Below are 22,498 nucleotides of genomic sequence, written 5' to 3'. Positions count from 1 at the left end.
CATCAGGGCGGTTTCATTGATTTTTTTTTTTTGTAATATTCTAAAAACCTGTTACCTTTTTTTGTTGATCTAAAGAGCGTGAGAGTTCAACATTGAGTAAAATTTAAACAAGACAAGATGGAAAGGGGATAATCAATGTACAAAAATTCGATATGATAAATACTTAACATAGATATTTCTAAAAAAAAAAAAAAAAAAAAAAAAAAAGACAAGAAATACCCAACACTACATTATACAATATAATAAATAAATATATAGAATTGAGAATGAACCCAATAAAATAAAGAAACTAACAACTTGTGTCAGCACAGTAACAGATTATATATCTTTAAGATTAAATGAATGAGTGACATTGGTGGTGTATGTGATCATTTGTTTACTTATTTGCGCCCCCGCGTGTATGACGTCATGTTTCCAGTGCTGAGACGCCCCCTGGTGGACGGTGCCGGCACGCGCCCCGCTCCTCCTCCCCTCTCTGATCAACAACCAGCCCTGGTGATATCATATGCTGGCTAAAGCTCCACACAGAAGCAAAATGGCCGACAGTAAACTAACCGATCATACAGCGTCTGACAGTCATCAAGGGGTTATGCATGTTTTGTTTACAGCTTGAGAACTACAGTCGCTCACAAAGGACACTCGCCTTTCCTCGTTTTTTTCTACGATTAACATTTCGCCTTTCGGTGATGTCATTTCTTATTCAATTTAGCCTTGAAAGCCTCGAAGAACTAGCTCGCTAGGCTAGCTGCCTTGCTAGCCTGCTAGCGGTGGGTCTGCAAGAATTTTTGCACAGAAGCACTTTATGTCCTATGTGATTCCCGAGGTGAGTATTCAACCTTAACGCTGTTAGCTTCGTTAGCCTTCATGGTGTGTGTGAATGTCGGTAACGTTGGTTATTTCCGCCTTTACACAGCAAACATTTGGGTTTCTTAGTTTTAAGTAGAGCTTCGCTTGTTACGCGTTGCAATGCCGAAGAAACGTCACTGAAGTTCGTCGTTTAATTTGGCCCTGTCGACCGTTAGTACTGATGAACCAGCTTGTTAGCACTGTGTTCATTGACTCGTCGCTGTGGGGGGGTTTATACCGACTGTAAAGTTGCGTATAATAACCGTAAAGCGTGTAAATTATGTGCTAAGAGCGTATCGTTAGCTAACACGACGTCCCTGTTGTCTGCAGCTAACTGCGTAGAGGTTAGAGTCGTCGCGCGGAGCGGCAGAGGCATCTAGCGCTGGGACAGACAACCGCCGTTAGCCCCCGGTTCTCCGGGTCACGGCACGGTGCTCACCAGCTGCTTCAAAGTCTATTAGCATTAGCTAGCTGCTCACCCGAGTCAAGCTGGAGTGGTCTCCTGTAGCTGCACTGCTATCCCTCAGTGGCCTGTTATTTACATGGAGTCCAGACTGTTTGCTCCCTGTGCGGCTACACACACTTGCTTTGTTGGGGTCATAATACACTGCATAAACATATAGCCAATGATCCCGTCAGCTGGTGCATTTATACAGAATACACTGAAGGGTTAAAGCCACAAGTTGTCCAGTTAGCTTCCATTAGCGATGTGTGTCATGATGCTAATTACGAGCAGCTTAGCTAACAGAAACACAGGGCCCAGCCGTATTTACAGCTCACTGATATGTGAGATCTCCTTACATTTACACTTTGAAACATTTCGTTTCTTCATCTCTCTGTGCCATATGTTGCTCTCCACATAGATAGGCTCACATGACCTGGATATGAATTGCATATTGCATAGGTTTACTGTCAGGATGCAGGTGTGAAGTCTGTGTCTTTCAACACATTGGACAGACCATGTCATGTACTCCACGTAAAGCTGGTGTCCTGTGAATCATGCTGCCATTGCTGTCTCTAGTGTAAAGCAGATGAGCTCCAGAGATGTTGGAGAGTTTGGAGTCAGTTGTTTGTTTGGCTGCTGCCTGTGTTGTCTGCTGGTTGGAATTGCAATCGTTTGCTGGATAATGAATTATGCAATGAGACGCTAGGCTACCGAGGGCTGTTGTCAAGCTGTCTGCCCCTGGTTAACATTACAGTCCTTATAACACTGACTGTGTAGGAGCACATTTGGCAGCGATCTGAGTGAAGTACATGTTATTCATTTTGAGTCAAAGTCTGCATACTTGTGTGAAAGGGTATGCTTCTGTAAGCATTGAATTACTTACTGTGTGCCATGAGGTGCAACATAAATAATTGAATGTGTACATTTCTCTTTGCAGACAGGAGAATCAGGAAAGGGAACAGTAGTTCATGGAAGACAAGAAAAAGAAGAAAGAAGATAAAAAGAAAAGGGAAACCTCTCAGAAGGTAGTATATTTTGCAGATAATCTGTGTGCTATTTCAGCTTCTAGGATTGACTTTGTAAAACTGGAATACTTTATTAGGTAACTGACATTTAAAGGCTTAGACCTTATATTTGTAAAATGATCCAGTGTCATAGTTAATGTTTTCTTTAGTAGTGCCTTGTTAGTTTATTTCTCAGTTGCAGAATCAAGACCAAAGCCTCTTAAGGTAGTAGTAAATCATTTTCTGCCTAATATCTGACTCACGTATTCTCTCTGTTTTAGGTGCCAGAACAGAAAATCAAAGGTATGTTTATTTCCTTTCGTTTTTCTCATCATCAACTCATCTGCCTTCCTTTTATCGCTTACGTTCTATATGATCATGTCAGTGGTATGACCTGTCTGTCTTGCTGTTATATGTGCTTTAATCAGCAGTACCGTGTTTTCTAATAACTTAATGTATTGTGATGAGCATGGTGATTATTGTGTAGACGTACATGCTCACATTTTAGACACATTTTCTTGAACTTTTCTTAAGGGAAGGCACAACAAACCGATGTCAAAGAACTAGTGGTAATGAAGTCAGACTGCTGCATCGCCTCACATTGCTTGTGTCTTGGCCGAAAAGTTGCACCTGAACACAATGCAAAGACTACAGCCAGCGGCAAACTAGCGCACATGTTCTGTGCCCGCATAAGAGGAACTAAGTCCTTAGCAGCAGGCGGCAGTAGTCTGTATTCGTCATTCAAATTGGAAAACTGGAAAACCAACAGGACGGATTTAAGATACTAATTAGCCAGTTAGCACATTAAGAACACAACCCAATGTTGAAAGGACAAAGGTTACTTATGGTGGGCTAGTGAACAATAACACAAACAATCATGAACTGCTCAGTGGCTAAAAATATAATCTTACTTAGTATAATATGTTTGCTTTGATCTCATGCCATCTTGACTCTAGTCATTTATTTGCTTTCCGCACTTCCGTTTCTCTTCTCGTGAACTGATCTTAAGTGCCAGTCGGAGTGACTTCATTCACTGACAGGCTCCACCGTCTCTGGCGACAATTCAGCATGCTTAGTCAACCAACAAAAAGCCGATAAGGGCTTGCAAGTGCTAATGAAGCCCACGTCAGATGTTTACAGACAGCTCAACATTGACAGGCAGCCGTCCATTGGCTTGGTGTGTCAGGGCCCTTATACCGTCAGCTGTTGACTAGCTTACCCTGCTTGCAGCTCAGTAACCTTTTCTGGCTTTATCTTGTTACCATATCTTAGTCTCACGGTGGTTCACATATTTCCCATTTGTGTATTTCAGTGCCAGAATCAGCCAAGCCCTCCTGTTCCCAGCCACTCGCCACCCCAGGCTCAGTGTCCCCCAGCCCTGGCCCTGTCGCCCCCTCATCCCCCAGTCCTGGTGCAGCCGGGGTTTCTGCACAAGTTCCTCCTGGTGGTGGGAACAATGCAAAGCAGCGGACTGCTGTGGCCAACGGACAGCCCTCCACCTCCTCTTCCCCCTCTGGAAGCCAGGCCTCCCAGCAGCAGCGATACATGTCCAGAGAGGTTCCACCGAGATTTCGCTGCCAGCAGGACCATAAAGTGCTACTAAAGAGGGGCCAGCCACCGCTGTCCTCCATGCTGCTGGGGGGAGGCGGAGGGGAAGGGGGTGCAGGAGGGGTTGGAGGAGGCAGTGGCTGGGCAGCCGCCCCATCTCTTTCCTCACAGGGAGCAGATAGCCCCAATGCAAACACAGCTGGAGGCACAGGTGGGTTGATGTCTCAAAGCGAAGAAAGGTCATCAAGTTTGATATGTAGTCTACTCAGTATCACATTTTACCATGTTTAGAAACAGCACTGCATTTAGCAGTTTATCCAACGTCCATGAAAACACACTCTGCAAGTTATTAGTTAGTAATGTTAATGCTTGAATTGTCAATTAAATGAATGCTTTCCTTTTTTTCCATATAGATTCCAACCTGGGTTCATCCTCCGCTTCACCCCCCAACTCCTCTTCATCCTCATTATGTGTCGCTGCTCTGTCGTCTTCTTCTACTACTACTACTTCAACTTATGCAAATTCCACATGGGGGGCAGGCTCTGGCAGCCAGTCCTCTTCTCAGGGCTGCGGGAAGGTGATTGTGGATGGGACTGACCTGGGGGATTGGCCTAGCATCCTAGGAGGGGCCAAATTGAGCTCTGAAGGGGCTGGAGGAGGAGGAACACAGGAGCAAGACTGCCCTGGTAACAACAACAGTAGTGCCTCATGGAGTGAGAGAAACATCCAGCAGAAAGGAGGAGCAGTAGGAGGAGGAACAGGGAACATGGACAATCCTTCCTCACCTCGTTCTTCTCCTCTTTCCTCCTCTTCCTCGCTTAATGAATGTGTTCAGTCAAGTGGCGGTGTGTGGGGCTCTTCCACCTCCTCTCAGGTGGAGGCTGGGCTAGGATCAGCAGCATTTTACAATTCCAAAGTCTCCCATCTTCTTCCTGGGCCTCAGGAGAGCCCTGTGGGTGGCAGCAGCAGTAGTGTCTCTGGTGCCAACTTCAACCCCAACGTGAACCCCTCCGCGTGGCCTGCCCTGGTGCAGGGTGGGACGTCAACTTCGGCCAGCGACGGCCTTCCACTACACTCGTCCATCACTTCAGCTTCCTCGTTCCCTGCCAGCACCACCCTCGTCACCACTCACTCTCTTTCATCTGTGAATCAAACTGGTCTCCATCAGCAGCACACTGAGACAGCTGTGGGAGAACAGCAGCAGCACTTAGGAAACCTAGGGCCAGAGTTGGGTTCAGGTGGGGCAGCAAGAGGAGCAGGACCAAATCAAGAAGGCGGCGATGAGAGGGACTGTGGGGTTGCTAGTGTCGAAGGAGAAGGGAGTGGCAATCTATCTGGCTCATCGTCTTCCTCCTCTGCCGCCTCTTCTTGGAGATCCATGCCTCCAGTGTCCTCCGACCTGTGTGCAGGTGCCTCACAGGCAGATGGGTGGGGTGGGGGGGAGACTGGAGCTCAGGGGCAGGAAGGGAATGTGTGGGGCTTTGGAAGCCAGGGTGACAAGGCTGGGTGGGGTAGGGGAAATGATGGTAGCTCAAATACCCCAGTGGTATCTCAGGGAGCGTGGGAAGGAGGCAGTACAGAAGCAGAGTGGGGTGGCACAGCGGGAGGTGTAAGTTCGAGTAACTTAGCAATAGGAAGTGGAAGAGGAGGAGACGAGAGCAGCAACAGCAGCAGTAGTGGAGGCAGTGGAGGTGTTGGTGGCAGCGTTTTGCAGGACTCTGCCTCACCAAAGTTTGCAACTATGACAAAAGCATGGGACAATCAGAAAGGGATGGAAAGTGGAGATGGGGCAGTTGGGGAGTGGGGTGGAGGAGGAGGAGGGCAGGGTGGAGGCACTGGAGGTGGAGCTCCTTCATTCTCTAGCGGAGGAGGATCCATAGCTGGAAGTGGCGAGGGAGGGAGTGATAGTGGACAGAAGTCGAAGCGAGCATTGTCTTTACAACAACGTTCCAACCAGACCTCCAATGCTGATGTGGCCTTACTCAGCATGCTCAGTCGATCCGACCTGGACCCCAGGGTTCTGTCTAACACAGGCTGGGGGCAGACCCAGATTCGACAGAACGTGGCCTGGGATCTGGACACAACAGGAGTAAGAAACAGAAATGAAAGAAGCACTTCATCTTCCTCTGCATTCTCATCAGCAACCATGAACACTACCACTAGTCGTGGCCCTGGGTACCCGTCTAACACCAGTTCAATAAGTAATGATCCATCTGCTGGCAGTCACACGACCAGCCTGAACTCTGGCCCTGTTACAGCGAGGGATGGCTGGGATGGTGGTGCTACAAAGTCCACCTGTGGCCCTCACATGCCTGGAAGCACTGTAAGGAAGCCAGGAACGCCAGAAGAAGATATGGAGGGTAACCAGGGGAAGGCAGCTGGAGGCTGGGGTGATCTCCCACCTGAAAACCAGGGCAAAGGATGGGGGAGTGAAGAAAAAAAATGGGGTGATCACAGAGGAGGAGGGAACTGGAGAAACTTTGGAGAACAGGGTAGTGGATGGACTGATGGTCCAGATGATAAAGGGACAGGGGGATGGAAGGGGACTGGAAGAGGGGAGGCAGGAGGTTGGGGCGGAGACTGGGGGCAGAGGGACTCTATACCTGGAGATGGGCGAGGCAGAGGTGGAGGCAACTCTGATGAGAAGGGATCTTCCTGGGGTAATTTGGATGAAGGGGGATCTCAGCGAGGAGGGTGGGGAGGGGGAGATGTGGGTGGTGGCAAATCCCACCAGGACTGGGGGAGTTCCAAGCCCCACACAGCAGCAGCACAGATACCAAACAGCCAAGTGGCACCAATGAAAGCCCCAAATCAACAGCAGCACCAATCACAGGGCCAGCAGCCACAAGGAGGTCCCATTCAAGGAGGGTGGAACAGCCGGTCCAACGTTGGAGGTGGAGGTCCACCATCCAAGAATCAGAACCAAAGTTCGGGCTGGACCTCCGGCCCGATCCCCCAAATCTCGGGGGTTGGGGGTGACTCCCTGGAGCCCAGTGGCTGGGAGGAACCCTCCCCTCAGTCCATTAGTCGCAAAATGGAAATCGATGATGGCACATCAGCGTGGGGAGACCCGACCCGCCACAAAAGCAAGAATGTGAATTTGTGGGACAAAAACAGTGTTACGCCTGGCCAAAGCCACGGTCAGCAGGCCCCACCAACATCTATCCAACAGCCGCCCAGAAGGCAGCAGGGGATGCAACACAGCAGGGACACAAACCCTGGCAATGCTGCCGTGGGTAAGGAGGAGTTGTAGCATTACAACGTGTGCATTTGGCAGTCCACAACCAAGAGTAGATAGTGTTGCTAAAAGTATTTCAGATTTTCTTTACTCTGCCAACAGTTTATGAGTAGAAGCAATGTCTGCCTCGTTTAACAACTCTTTTCATCAGAATCACACATTTAAAATGCCATTTTTCTTTTGCACTTTCTAACTGTGTGTTCATTTTCATCAATCTCCAGGTCCAGGCATGTGGGGAGGAGGCGCACAATCTGTGGATAATGGTACAGCTGCTTGGGGCCAGTCGCAAGATGCAGCAACAGGTTGGGGTGATCAAGATGAACCCGGCAAAGCTTCTGGCTGGGGGAACCCTTCACCTAACCCTGGTAAAACTGGTAAGAAGAGAAAAATGTGTGTCATTCAAAATGTTATGATATCTGAGTTCAGATTTCTGCTCATTATTATTTTGAGACATGATGCTCACTGTTTGAAAGGGCTTCAGCATTTTCACGTCCAGAGCCCACATCGCTATAACCATCCTCCTTTGTTTTGCTGCAGGCACTAAGTCAATGGAGAGCTGGGGCGGAAAGGGAGAGGGCTCTGTCGCAGCCTCTCGCCACCCCAGCTGGGACGAGGAAGATGATGGTGGCGGAGGAGTGTGGAACAGTACTGGCTCCCAGGGAAGCAGCTCATCCTTCAACTCTGGAGGCTGGGGTCAGACTCATGGAGGAAAGAGAGGCAACATCAAGGTGAGGAAAGACGTTTACGTGGCCTCTCTTGGTTCGTTGTATTAAGACAAAGCAGCTTTTTTATTTGTCCTTTTTGACTGAGCGTAATCTTTGAATTTCTTTCCTGAAGAGTGGAGGAGGGGACAGCTGGATGAACCCAGTGTCACGCCAGTTTTCAAACATGGGTCTCCTGGTAAGATATTAATTCACTAAAACCATAATCTTGATATTTCTAGCTATTGCACACAGCAACTGTAACATGTTATGGATGTTTTACTTTAACTTCTCATCTGTCATGTTGCTGCTTTTTTCATGACTTTGTTGTTCCTTAGGGTGATGACCCAAGTCTTGACAAAAAGATGGAAGGAGACAAGAGAGGAATAACTGACTATAACGGAGAGATGCGGAGGGGAGGAAGAGGTGGAGGAGGTTACCGTATGCCTAGTTCCAAAGACATGGGTCCTGTTGACATGGGGCCCTACGGTGAAAAGGTACGAGTCTGTTTGTAGTTTACAGACCTTCCATTTTCACAGTCGGCTACCATTTTATATTATTTAAACTGTAATATCAACAATACCTGCTACATCAGTGAGTTGTGCTAACTTGACGACTTAAGTGAAGACCTTACAATAGTATGAGAAATGTTATTACTAGTAATATTTGATAAACATTGGTGTTTTTGTCTGGTTTCCATGGTACTCCAGATGGGTGGCCATGGGGTGTTTGTTGGAAGCGGCGGAGGGATGCCTCAGCCTCGAGGGATGCACCAACCTGGCATGCATCCAATGAACCCCTCCCAGGGGTTACGTGCTCAAGTGCCTCATCAGTTCCTGTCTGCTCAGGTCTGTTGTTTTCTGTCTCTGATGTCAGTAGTTATGATGAATGTTGCATTTAGGAGAGACAGAGGGTCTCCTGAATCCTGTCACTGTTGACTTCATAAAACAAATGTTTGGATTGGTTGCATGAGGTGAGACAGTAGCTTTTAAGCAGCCATTAACACAGTGTTTAGACATTTTGAAGTAATTTTATTTATTGCACGTTCAAGTTTAAACTTAAGTGTTTTATTTCCCAGCATTCCTCAGTTTTATTTTTATCAGACATGCTGTTGCCAAACAGGAGATGACACATTAGTCGTCTAATTCATCCGGCCTTAGACAGTAATGCAGCTTTCACCAAGCAAAGCTTATATAGACACACAGCACCATACATACAGTATATAGGCTGTAAGCTCTCACTTGGGATAAGGCTGCCAATAAGAGGAAACCGGCAACACTTTCTGGTATGAATGCAAATGAAGGTCAGTGAGCTCTGTGGATATAAAAACAAACACGATACTGAGCTCCGTCACTTGTAAACACGCATAGTGAATTCACCAATATCATAGAAAGTAGGTTCACATCACCATGAGGCCGTCAAGGGGCATTAGATAGGAATCAGTCCCATATTAGGCTCTGATCAGACAAAGCGCTTTTTGCAGGTTGCAGCATCTTTTTTTAAATTGTTGCTAAGCAACCACCGAATCACCCACCCTTAGCTTTACAGCAATTTTGCTGTGAAGTAAACTCACAGATCCGTACCTTTTTAAAATTTGCATAAAAATGGACAGGCGGAGGGCACTTGGTCTAATTCTGATTGATGGTGAGAGGCTGTTCCCAAGTAGTATGTTGGTCACAAGGAAACGGAGATCAGTGGGCTTATATAAAACCCTCAGAAAGAGGAGAAATCACAGGAAGTAGTACCAGCTGGTCCATGAGTTTTGCCTGGATGATGGTCATAGGGACAGTTTGGCAATCTGCTGTCAACTACCAGGCCTAATTACAGTTGGTAAATATAAAGTACCTGAAGCGACAGTTTGTCCAAATACGTTTGTCTTGCAGCTTGCCTTGGGTGCGCTAACGTTAGCTTTACACAAACTATGTACACTACTTGCTGTCATTGCCTCAACAGAAGGCCCGCCTTTCAGTTCATCTCATTGGACAATGGGAAAATGCCAATGACGTTCGCTGCTTTTTTCCCACTCTGAGTGGAATTTTTTTCAACTTGAGCAACAATGTGAGGCACTCAGCAACACAAAAGCAGTAGCAAAACACTTAACTCTCATTGAAAACCATTACAAAAAGCCGCCCAGACTGCTAAAGCATGCTCTGGTTAATCAGGGCCTTAAATGATAGTAGAAAGACTATATGTTTGTAACAACAGCAACTTAAATGTAAGAACTCTTGTTTCAACTAAGACTGGACAGTGTGCGGGATTTTTTCTTCTTCACCTTACGACCTTATGAGTGCAAGAACATTTTTAAATTGTCAACTGAATTTTAACCTGTTAAGTTATTCATGTATTTGGACTGAATGTACATGCAGGTGCCGGGTCCTATGCTGAAGCAGATGCCCTCTCCTGGTGGCAGCGTGGGTGGAGTGGTCGGAGGAGTAGGAGGTGTTGGTGGCGTTGGAAGTGTGGGAGGGGTCGGTGGTGTTGGCGGAGGAGTGTTCCCACCTCAGATTTCCCCACAGCAGCTTGCCATGCTCAGCAACATTTACCCCCACATGCAGCAGTTCCATCTGGTGCGTGACTAAATGTTGGATTTGTGGATCGATAGATTGATTCATCACACTGAAATAAATCATTCATTTTCTGTTTTGTACAACCCTCTGCCTTTGTTAATCTCTTTGCTGGATTAGATTAAAATACATGGTGACCTGTAATAAACCCCTAATGACATACTGAGTGTCTGTATGTGAGCACAAGCCTGTGTGTTCTTTGTTTACCTCCATCTCTGACCCTTTGTGCTCACCATCCCACAGGCTTGTCAGCTCCTGCTCCAACAGCAGCAACAGCAGCAGCAACAACAGCAGCTCCTGCAGAACCAGAGGAAGTTTCCTCAGCCTCAGCCTCTCAGACAGCAGCCAGACCCACAGCAGGTGAGCATGATCATATTCTGTAACATACCGTGGACTGTCAGCAGGACTTCAACCATCACTGTTGTATTTCTCTGCAGCAAACACTATACTTTGCAGTTATTCTGATAGTGAGTCATTCTTTTGAATCTTTTCCTTCTCAGCTGGCAAGGATTATGGCTATTCTGCAGCAGCAGAGACAGCATCAGCAGGGTGGAATTGGAGGAGCAGCAGCAGGAGGAGGGAGCTCCAAACTGTCCCCCTCTCACCTGGGAGGAGGCCTGTCCAAACAGCCTATGGTAGACCCCCTTCCACATCCTGGAATGGGGGGGCCCTTATCAGACCTTCATGCCAAAACCCAAGGGATGTACTCTGGTGAGTCCAACAGGCAAATTGTTTTTGGGTTAGACTCTACTGGTTAGATGTGGTGCATTCAGCTGCATAGATCACTATTAATAAAACCAGTATGAGGTTTGAAGTTTCATGTTTTTCCGTGGTGTTTGTTAGGCTGACAGATGAGGCAGACACATGAGGTCGGCAAATCAACAGAGTAGATTAATATCCTACAACCCTGCCCACCTGCATGGGAGTTATACTTATGCGTCAGCTCCATGCAGAGCCCACGCACGTCGCCTACGCCATTGTGAGCATTTATACTTGTGCGGTGGTGTCTGTGTCACGCTGCAGTTACACCTCCAAAACACTAGTTGGCAACAGGATGTCTGAAGTGCTGTAATGTTTAGTTGTTTCAAAACACATGTTAAACACACATTACACATGGCTTAATAGAGACAATTTCAAACGCAAGTACACAAATCAGCTTCACTATAACTCGCAGCATTCACAAACACTTGTCTTTATCTGGACACATTTTCCCCACAAATACAACATGTTAATGTTTTAGCACAAACCTATGGCATTTTACATTGTATAAATTAGCCTAGTGGCTAGTGATCTTTTCCTCCTCTCATATAAAGCCAGGGACAACAGCAACATTTAACAAATGTAAAGTTACAAATTTTGGCTCCATTACAACTCACAAGGTTCACTGACAAAACAACTGTCTTATACTAAACACGTTTTCCAAACAAGTATAACATGCTAACCTTATTAGCACAAGCCTATGTCATTTTACATTGTATAAATTAGCCTAGCAATGAGCAGAGATTTCCTCTGCTCATATGAAGCAAGGATGAATCCTGAAGTATGAATCCCTGAAGGATAAATCACACAAGACTTAAAATGTTATTTTTGTGGAGGCATTGTCTTCACAATTTATTGTTTCTTAGCTTTGAAATTAAAGTAAGTAAAAGTATAGATCCCACATTGGAGTGCCAGTAGTAGGTAGGACAACAATAACCTTCCACTTATATCTATTAGTGCTGCATGACCAATTGTATTTTCATTGTCATGGTATGAACATTCAGGACCTGCCGGAAATGCGATAAATATCCCCACTCTCTCTCCCCACTTTCCTGTCACTCTCCAGCTGCTCTGTCATGAAGGCAATAAAAAAAGCCCCCCAAAAAATAACAAAATAGTTTCACGTACATTTAATGTCAGCATTCAAAATGAACAGCCACCAAGTGCAAAATGTGGCAGATTTTGGCAGTTTGGCAAGTTAATCTCAACGGACAGAGTCTGATACTCGCATAGCAACAGGTGCTTCAGGGTGCACCTCGTGAACTCTACATTGCTTTGAATGGCAAAGCGTTGGGCGCTGACAGGGACTTACAAAGGTTGTTAAAAACTGGAAAGGTTGTATTTTTTTCTTATTTTCCTTTGTTGAAATACATAGGCCTGCCACTGTCATTATTTTCTTGTTCCTTCACCACAGGTTTTTTAATAATTAGATGCTGAAATCATGACAATATACCATTCATCTCTCAGATTTTAAAAATACTGTTTAAAAAATCTAATCAAATTGTTATCGATCACTCCACAATATTTTTGTACAACAGGTCCCAAAGTCCCTCTGTGATCATTTTCAACTTGTTAACCCCAGCATTTTTTAATATGCACACATTTTGGGAAGTAAAAATATGCATGCTAGAAATCTATTATTTTGTTTATTTAATTAGTGGATATAGGCTATTCAATGTTTGGGGGCTGTGTTAGCAGTTTTGGACAAGAGTATTTCAAATTGCAGATTTTCCTCCTTTGGTGTAGGCCCTTACCTTTTTTATCATTGTTGCTTTAACAATGATCCTCCATTTTAAACACCCCCAGTCTTTAGGACTCGCTGTAATCCCAGTGATACCGAACACAAACTTAAACCAGCTCAGCCACATGCTGTAATGAACTGAACATTAGCTGGATGTAATGTGCTCATGAGCATTTATGTTCTTCTGCTTTCCAGGGCTCGCTCCTGGTGGTAACCTGTCAGGACTAGAGCTCAGTCCCATGATGGGAGGGATGAAGGACACAGGAGGACAGCAATCCCGCTTCAAATGGATGATGGAGGGACACTCCCCAGCTCCTTCTCCCCCTGACACAACCCTTCACAAGAATGGTAGGTCAACAGATGGTTCGTGACATTATTTTTGCACAGGCAAAATTCCCACTTGGGAAAGCACACCTCCCAATCTGTTGTCAATCAGGTCTGTTAATCACCTTTGTTCACACTGTATCTGAATGAACCACTGTGAATAAAAGTGATCAGAGACATATTCACCCCAATCTGTTTGACCTTATTTCTCTCTTGTGTACTCTTCCTAAGGCCCTTTACCCAGTGCTATAAAGGTAAGAGGAGGATCCCCTTACTCCCAGTATGAAATGCTGGGCAGTGATGGTTTGGGCATTCCCCCTCAAGGCTCTGCAGACAACTGGCACCGGACCCCTGGAAGTAAAATGGGGAACAAACCTGCCACATCCAGCTGGCCTCCAGGTGAGTTTGTCTTTCTCTGCTGCATGTTACCAACGGACAGTGAATTAGGAGACTGTAGAAAATGTAATGTCAAGTCAGACTCAAATATGCAGGAAGCTGTTTATAAAACAGGTGTCAACCTGTCTAGTGTTTGTGTGTGTGTGTGCGTTAGGCATGTCAGGACACCAGGATTTTAGTAGCTGATACCAATGGCAGTAAAATTCCAAGATTCTGAATAACAAAATAAAATAATAATACACAAAGCATAGATCACAACGTGACATGACGATATGGTCTCACAAAGAAAAACAAAACAAAGAGTTAGTTTTTAAATAGAAATATTTTGCCCAACAGAATAATTGTATTTATTATCTGGAGACAGTTTTCATCCAGCACCCCCATTAAAATAAAGGTGTTAGTTCAAAGAAAATGTTGAGAGGCTCCAGCCAACCTTGGATATCAATCCAGAAACCTGCAACATAAGGGCAGTAGAAGGACAAATGCAGCTGCTATTCGTCTTCCTCATTGCACAATCTCTGTTAGGTTAAAGATAAGTGAAGTCAAACTGTCCCTAAATAAACAGACACAACCAAAGGATTTTGGTGATGTTACTGCAAAGTAAAGCATATCCTTTCAATCTCTAATGACAGAGTTCCAGCCCGGTGTGCCCTGGAAGGGAATCCAGAGCAGTGGAGACCCAGAGTCTGACCCCTACATGACCCCTGGTAGTGTTCTTGGCTCCCCAGGACCCCCGAGCCTCAGCGACTCTGACCACCAGTTACTGCGAGACAACATAGGTATTTGACTGAATGTGCCACATAGTTTGATGAGCGTATCTGTTGGTTTTACATGAAAACATGCTCCAGTGCCAGATGTTGACAGAAAGTCTGAGGGCAAAGGTTCGACAGTACCCCTCACAGGCTGTATCTGCAGTCCAGCTGCACTGAGGTCGCCTTGTCTTGTTTATCATGGGATGTGTTACCTTTGATGACTTTGTTATATTTTGTAGGGCCAAACCCCTCCCTCAACACCTCGCTGCCTTCACCTGGTGCCTGGCCCTACAGTGCCTCAGACAGCCCCCTCAGCAATGCACACAGCACAGGTATACGTTTTCATTTGATTGTTAAAAAGTTTTTATTTCCTTTTGACTTTTAAACCTCCTTCATCTCAGCAGCTCACTTGTTATTTGCTTTTCAATTTCTTTGTTTATGCTGCTATAATTGTGTTTGCTCTGTCTTCTGCTGCTGTGCAAATTCTGCCTGCTCCACTAAGATGCCAGAGGAGTTAGCTGTACCGCGTTCTCCCCACTCCCTTTTCTGCGGTCTGTTTGTCAAAACTAATTTTCCCCCCTCATTCTCCCACCTCCCCATTTCCTCTTCAGGAAAGTACTCGGAGTACAAGCCCAGCTGGCCCCCAGAGCCCATCGGACAAAACAAGTTGTGGAAGACCAATCGCAACAGCTCACAGCTGCCGCGCCCCCCTCCTGGCTTAACCAATCAGAAGCAGGCCTCGCCCTCCCCTTGGGGTAGCGGAGGCCCACGGTTGGCTCGGAGCTGGGGAGGGGGCGGGATTAATCAAGAGTCAAGATTTGGGCCAGGTACTGTTTAAAGGGAAAATATGTGGATCATTTCACAACCATTTGACAACATATGACCTAACATAAAGCATACTGATGAAGCTCTTCTCGACAGTGACTCAGGTGTTACTACAGTATCATGAAGCCTAGCATAAAATTAGTCTTTTCTAATTAAGATAATCTTTATTGTTTTAGTCAGCTATGACTTCAATAATTATTTTGTCCTTGTTTTCTCTTCTTTTCTTTTTATATAGGCTCAGCTTGGAGCGATGGCGTTGCCTCTAGAGGCAGCTGCTGGCTGCTGCTGAGCAACCTGACCCCTCAGGTAAGGAGCTGGGAGAGCCTGAAAGACATAGCAATCCCTCTAAGTAAATTATAAACTAAATTGACTGGGGTTTTTTTTAGGGTCACAAAAGTGACTAATTTAAAATATTAACCGTGTCAGAATCTATAAACTGAGATAGTGTAGATGAGGGAAAGATGTAGCAGGAGGGTGCTGTGCAAGCAGTCTAGGATTAAAACTTTCTTACAACCCTTCAACACAGCAGAATTGATTATGGCTGTAAAGTAAGAAACAGCTACCCAGACAGATCGGTCAGGGTTTGAATTCAAAACCATGAAATCGCTGCTCTCATTCATCTGCATTCCCCTTCAGTCTGTCTTATGCAAATTAGGCAGAATGATGCGTGACCCAGCTGTAATTGGATTGTGAAGTTGGATGAGCCATTTAATCAATTAGGGCTTACACAAATGACACTTGCATGACACAGCTCAGGGAAAAGTACAGAAATGAGAATGTTAAAGTCTAGACAGTTTTTCTTTCAGTTGTATAGATTTTTTCCCCCTAATTCGTGTCCACAGGGTTGCACAACTTGTTTATCTCACTGTAAGTGTGACAGAATTACAGAGGGATAAAGCCACAGTGTACAGTCTCACTTCATCATTTATTAATACACAGTTCTTCATGGACATAACCAGTGTTGTGCAACCTCCTGGTTCCCTGACCTTTCTCTGTCCCTGTGATTGACGACTCAGGACAGTTACTGTAGCGTTTTCACATCTAGTGGTTTTTTCTTTTTTCCCTTCTAGATTGACGGCTCCACGCTGAGGACTATCTGCATGCAGCATGGACCCCTGCTGACCTTCCACCTTGGCCTGACCCAGGGCAGCGCTCTGATTCGCTACAGCAGCCGGCAGGAAGCAGCCAAGGCCCAGGGTGCACTGCACATGTAGGTTAACCTGTAAACTCACTAATATGCAAACAACGATTGGCCAAAACATTAAAATAACTTTGATCATCTTGTTACAAAGCAATGTTCTGCTGGTAAACCTTGGGTCCTGACATTCATGTGGATGGCATTTGACAGGATAATGTGCCATACGACACTGCAAAAACTGCTCAGGAATAACCCGAGGAACATGACAAAGAGATCAAGGCGTCAACCTGGCCTCTAAATTCCCCAGATTCCAAACCGCTAGAGCATCTGTGGGACGTGCCAGTAACCTACCTGTCAACCTACAGGGCTTAAATAATCTGCTGGCAACGCCCTGGTGCCAGAGACTGTAGCACACTCCCAGAGGTCCTGTGTCCATGCCTCAACAGGTCAAAGCCTAGTCCGATCCACTGTGGGGTTGTTGGTCTGTTGAGGCGCGAACACAGGACTTCTGGGGTACTGCTACATCACATGGATGCTCAATCGGATTGGCATCTGGGAAATTTGGAGGCCAGGTTGACGCCTTGACCTCTTTGCCATGTTCCTCAGTTCATACCTGAGCAGTTTCTATGGCGTGGCATGGTGCATTGTCCTAGTGGGGGGACCACTGCCATTGGTGATTACCATTGCCATTGGGTACTTCATGAGCAAGGGTGTTTGGGTGAATGATGTGTGTCAAGTGGCCTCCACACGAATGCCAGGACCCAAGATTTCCCTCCATTGTGACAGGATGATCAATAATTATTCACTTCGGCTGTCAGTGGCAGTGTCAGTTCAAGTCTTTTGGCCGATGGGTATGTACTGAACATTAAACATGCTCCTGTTGATCTAATGTGTCTTTTAAATTCCTCTCAGGTGTGTTCTGGGCAACACCACAATCCTGGCGGAGTTTGTGAGTGAGGACGAAGTTGCTCGCTATTTTGCACATTCCCAGGCCGGAGGAGCAGAGGGGGCCAGCTCAGGAGGGTCAGCAGCCGGTGGGACGCAGGGTTCATCTGGAACAGGCACAGCTGTGGCCAGCAGTGGAGGTAGCTCCCCGGGGAATGAGCGGGCAGCGGCGGGCACAACTTCAGGTGGAAACGGAAATGGCGGCAGCGGTGCAGGAGGGGAAGGTGGATCAGCGGTCCTAGGTAGTGTGAGGTCCTCCGGCTCTGCCTGGCAGAGCCTCGATGGTACAGGCAGTTCTTCAGAAACGTCTACAGCCCAAGGACCCGGGCTGGGGATGTTTTCCCAGTGGAGCACCAACGGGGCAGGAGAGGGAGCAGGTGTCGGTGGAGTGGACTCTGGGAGGTCGGGGCTCTGGGGGGGCATGACTGCGGGATACCCCAGCAGCAGCCTGTGGGGAGCACCGCAAGTGGAGGAAAGGCACCAAATGGACAGCCCTGCCGCGTTGTTGCCTGGCGACCTGCTGGGGGGAGGCGCTGATTCCATCTGATGAGCCCCCTCCATTTGTACGTGTAGATTTGGACACACTGATACAAAATACACTGGGATACATATGTACTTACTATAGCACACACACACACACACACACACACACACACACACACACACACAAACACAAACACATTTACATGGTATGCATATTAATGTAATACACATATACAACACATGTGCATACATGGCATATTAATGTGCACACACATCAAGCAGAAATGTGAGACATGCTTACACACATTCTTGTGGCCAGACTTAAGCTATTATATAAACAAATGCAGGGACTGTTAGATGTGTATACAGCCTTTTTCCACAGATGAAGATTTCAACTGCTTAGACTTGAAACCTGAAAAAGAATGAAAAGTCAGTTGGTCTCAAAGACTTGACTGGATTGCAATGTGCTTAGTAAATAGGGGACTTTTCAACAGATTTACATACACATGCACACACCAAATACAGACAAGCCTTCAGACAGATGGGCACTGTAAACAGCATTACCTTCATCGTATAAGAGAACTTAAAACTACTACATGATGTGAGGTTAAAGTGCAGTTTGTATTCACGTCCCCTTAAAAAACGGAGACCGAATCCAAACACATGCAAACAGCTCTGATTGAAAACAGAACTGTATCTTACTGTGTATGTTAAGTTTGTTTGTTTTTTTTTCTGTTTGTTTGTATGTATGGTTTTAATTTTTTGAACAGTGAAAATATTGAAAATTGTCATTGTTCTGTTTTCAAAATGCTGACCTCCTACTGTTGTATCTCACGCACTCTTTCTCTGTTATTCTCTCTTGAACATGTTTGTTACTGTTGCAGTGATAAATGTTAAATTGCTGGCAGTTTGAGGCTATGTTGCATTTCTCCATGTGTCGACACTGCGCACGGTGTCACACACACTATATGGACATGAGTATGAGTGAGACTGAGACCAAGTAAGTGGATTAAACCACCACCGTTGTTGTGCGTGTGTGTGAGTGTGAGGATAATGTGTGTGTGTGCATGTTACTGCCTGTCATAATGTGGGCAAGGCTGCTTACTATACAGAAGGTCTATACAAAAATGTTTTGAGTGCATTCGGTATACTGCTGACTGTGTGTTAAGAAATATTGGCACTAATGCTTTTTTCTCTCATTTGAAGTTGTTTTTTTTTTTTTAGCAGACTTGTCTTTTTTATTGTCCGACCTGCAATAATAAAAAAAAACATTTTAATGACACAAAGAGCTGAAGGCATATGCGTTGAGAAAATGGACATGCCAAATCTTATCAAACTGTGTGGAGCGGGAGGGAGGGGTGGGATGGGTTGTTTACAGATGCAGAGTAAGAGTTACCGTACGTTTTTAATGTTCTGTTGTTGTGTATTCGTTTTAAATTAAGACAGGCTTTAACACTCCTGTTCAGTGTTTTCGTTATGAGATTTTACAAAGGAAAAATTTATTTAAACAAATGAGAACAAGATTAATAAAGATGAAAGTATTGGCTTCTAAAATTGTCCTTGTGGTCATTTTTGTGTGTGAAGTTAAAATATGGAGATTTGTGGTATTTATTTGTATGAGCAGTTTGATCATCCGTGTGTAAATGTGTAATGTGTAAATATGAAGCAACGTCCACTAATACAAAAAATAATTGTAAACTCACAAAAATGAAACAGATCATCTAATACACAAATTTCTAAAATTAAAAAGAAAAATAATGCACAAGCATAGAATTGAGATTTTTTTTTTAAATTGCAACTATACAATACCAGCATTTACAATTCTAGAAATTGGGGGAAAAAAATTACAAATCTTTTTAATTTATATAAAATGTATTGATATAATTGTTTCAGTATTATTTATGTGAGCAGTTTGACAATCTGTGTGTAAATTTGTAAGATGTAAATATTAAACAACTTCCACAAATACAAAAATAATTGTAAACTCAAAAATATTTTTGAAAAAATAGAAAAATATCATCTAATACAAAAAAATTATTTTTTTTTTAAATCCACAAGCATAAAGTAAAATAAGAAAATAAATTTAAAAAATTAATTGCAAAAATGCTATTCACAATTCTATAAATTGTAAATATTGGAAAAGATATTAGAATTTTTTTTTGGTAAAACACAAACACATTTTTAAAAAGTGCGAAAAATGCAAATTCACAAGTGTATAATTGACATTCACAAGAAAGGATTATTTAAAAATATATATTTGAAATTTGGAAAATGTGTGTAAGATATTCACAAATGTTTTTAATCTATTTAAAATATGGAAATATACATGTTTCAATATTATTTAGATGAGGAGTTTGACAATCCCTGTGTAAATGTGTAATCTGTAAATATATATAAAAAATATAAACTAAAAATCACAAAAATAATTTGCAAATATAAAACGTGCTAATACAAAAATTCCAAAAATTAAAAAAAACCTTGGTGTTTGTAAATTGCAAATCTGCAAGAGTAGAATAAAGTTTCAAAAATAAAAACTGGATTCACTTTATTTCATTTATTTGTAAATTAATTAAATGTATTCACAGATATTTTTTTTTATTTATGGAATTTATTTATTTGCAGCTGTGTTTTATATTTGCACAAATCTTTTTTTTTTTTTTTTGTATTTGTGGAAGGTGTTTTATATGTACAGATTACACATTAACACACGGATTGTCTATCTGTTCACACACATAATATTGACACAAATCTATCTCCATACAAAAAGAAGTAGTATTTTGTGTTAAGCACCTTCTATGTTAAACTAATCCCAGTTTGAAACTCCCTTTTATCTGTTCTTCTGTTGAAGTCTCTGCTGATTCAACAGCTGCAACACTCTGCTATAATGTATATGTGGACACTAAGCACTGCTCAGTATGTTGACAGTGCATAATAATGCTTTGTGCATGTCACAGTTATAAGTAAGACTTTACATGAAGGGAAAGGCGTCAGCGCCGTTCATAGGCAGGGCCACAGGACAACAAGCCAGTGTGTCCATCTGTCACCCTCTCATTACATCTGCACACCAATCCTATTTAACACCCACGTCATCCTACAGTAAGCCACTGCGTGCTGTATGAAATCATTTACCTTCTCTGATGCAGGGTTTTGTTGTGTCCAGTGGACAAACCGTTACCAACAAAACATCTATTATAGACCACATGTTTGTTCCATAGATCCAAGCCCAAGTTTAAAGGATTTCCTAACATATGACAGGTCCATTCTCACGTGTGAGCAGATAACCAGGCTGAGCTCTTTCAACATAACCACAATTTGTTGGACACATGAAGCCCCCAGATGTCTTTGGCTTCAGAGGACGTAGGTGTGTACATCCAGCCATATGAGTGATACCGAGTGAGATTTCAGGCTTACCAAGACTTCAGTTGGGAGATGGCTGGTATGTGCCAACTGATAAATAATCTTTCTTGATCACAGGCAGTGGTGCCCCCAGAAATCTTTCATAGGGGTGGCCAGATGGGGGTAATCTTGGGGTAGCACACCAAAACCAAAAGCCATAACATGAGAGTTCAGAATGTGCAGATATATATATTTTTTCTCTTTGTACAGTATATGTTACGACTTATCCGTTGCACACAGGCCAATACCAGTGCAGATAATGGTTTTACAACAACTCTATTTAAAGGAGCAGTGTGTAAGATTTAGGGGGATTTAGTGGCATCTAGTGGTGAGGATTGCAGATTGCAACCAGCTGAAACTTCTCCCGGTTAGAATTCCTTTAGTGTTAATTGTTCAGGAGGTTTTTATCGGGAGCTGAATTATCCACAGAGGCGTCCTCCTCTCCGAAACAAACGAACCATGGCGGTGCAATTGACCCTTAGCTAAGTTCTGCCCCCGGCCACAGCCTTACGAATCATAACGTAGCATTGGGCCCGCTATACGTTTCTTCCCTGTTCCAGAACCAAAATCAAACCCTGAAAAGTGTAGGGTTAGCTAGTTAGCTACTGAAGATGTAGCCTACTGGATGTATACACATGCTGCTTTTGCTTGTTAATGATTATAACAGTGAAACAAAGACCGACCCTGCTGTACAGGAACCAGTGAAGGGAAGCAGGGAAACGCTGATCTGTGATCTGTAGCCTATAGTTCGGTTTTAGCTTCGAAACTATCTTTGTCTTTTTATGTTTTTTTGCATATACATGTGTTAAGTGATTCAAATAGGATTGTTTTTATTTCCTTAAAATGACAAAAATGCTTTAATTCAAGGGTTGATTGTAAAGAATAAGACATTTACCAGGCCTCTTATTATTTTCAGTTATTTTCAAGGGGGGGTAAACAACTGTATCAGGGTGGCTGTGGCCCCCTCTGGCCACCCCTGGGCAGTGTCACTGATCACAGGAAAAATATATTTCCGTTAACATAAGGTAATTGTGATATTGCTAGCATAATAAACACAAAAAGTGTGATTCAATTTTATTTTTTTTTTATTCTTTACTTGTTTATTTGAAAGTAGATACAATACATACAGGTTTCTAGCCATGGCTAATGTTTAACCGTCGTCCCTGGTTGGGCTTTTTTGAATTAAAATGGAGCATGGAGCGATTCCATACAATAATACATGTGGAATTTACAGAAATATGTTAATCTTTGGGTCCAACTCTCTGTACATTGTATTTTTCCTCTTTATTCTCAATACTGCAAGGCTTTCTACCTCCCCAGGAATATATTTTGCACATTCCTGCCTCACTCCAAAAACACCAATATGAACACTGTATTTTAAACGGTATTTTTT

General features: G+C 44.0%; 1 protein-coding gene across 2 annotated transcripts; it reads left to right on the top strand.

Annotated features, from left to right (window-relative positions):
- Positions 1-486: 486 nt before the first annotated feature.
- Positions 487-19,263, top strand: LOC125879889 (trinucleotide repeat-containing gene 6B protein-like). 2 transcript variants are annotated; one of them, XM_049562028.1, is made up of 22 exons: positions 487-823; positions 2,229-2,316; positions 2,577-2,598; positions 3,608-3,902; positions 3,981-4,054; positions 4,257-7,079; positions 7,303-7,455; positions 7,619-7,809; positions 7,919-7,981; positions 8,121-8,279; positions 8,493-8,630; positions 10,149-10,349; positions 10,590-10,706; positions 10,847-11,057; positions 13,042-13,194; positions 13,402-13,569; positions 14,199-14,345; positions 14,558-14,650; positions 14,930-15,145; positions 15,379-15,449; positions 16,214-16,353; positions 17,194-19,263. In XM_049562028.1, exons 2-22 carry the CDS (start codon positions 2,260-2,262, stop codon positions 17,771-17,773), a joined length of 6,072 nt encoding a protein of 2,023 aa, XP_049417985.1. In that variant the 5' UTR covers positions 487-823; positions 2,229-2,259; the 3' UTR covers positions 17,774-19,263. The 2 variants fall into 2 exon arrangements, with proteins under 2 accessions (XP_049417985.1, XP_049417984.1); XM_049562027.1 differs by having other exon boundaries at positions 3,608-4,054.
- Positions 19,264-22,498: the final 3,235 nt, after the last annotated feature.

Source organism: Epinephelus fuscoguttatus, linkage group LG19 (assembly GCF_011397635.1).
Source record: "Epinephelus fuscoguttatus linkage group LG19, E.fuscoguttatus.final_Chr_v1".
NCBI lineage: Eukaryota > Metazoa > Chordata > Actinopteri > Perciformes > Serranidae > Epinephelus > Epinephelus fuscoguttatus.
The sequence above is the reverse complement of the archived record's forward strand: the minus strand, read 5'-3'. Positions and strand labels throughout refer to the sequence as shown.

Excerpts from the sequence above, each read along its gene's own strand:
- LOC125879889 (XM_049562027.1), top strand. The coding sequence starts at position 2,260 with ATGGAAGACAAGAAAAAGAAGAAAGAAGATAAAAAGAAAAGGGAAACC. Across the intron at positions 7,810-7,918 it reads GAAAGAGAGGCAACATCAAG|AGTGGAGGAGGGGACAGCTG; the intron begins GTGAGGAAAGAC and ends TCTTTCCTGAAG. Across the intron at positions 15,450-16,213 it reads TGAGCAACCTGACCCCTCAG|ATTGACGGCTCCACGCTGAG; the intron begins GTAAGGAGCTGG and ends TTTCCCTTCTAG.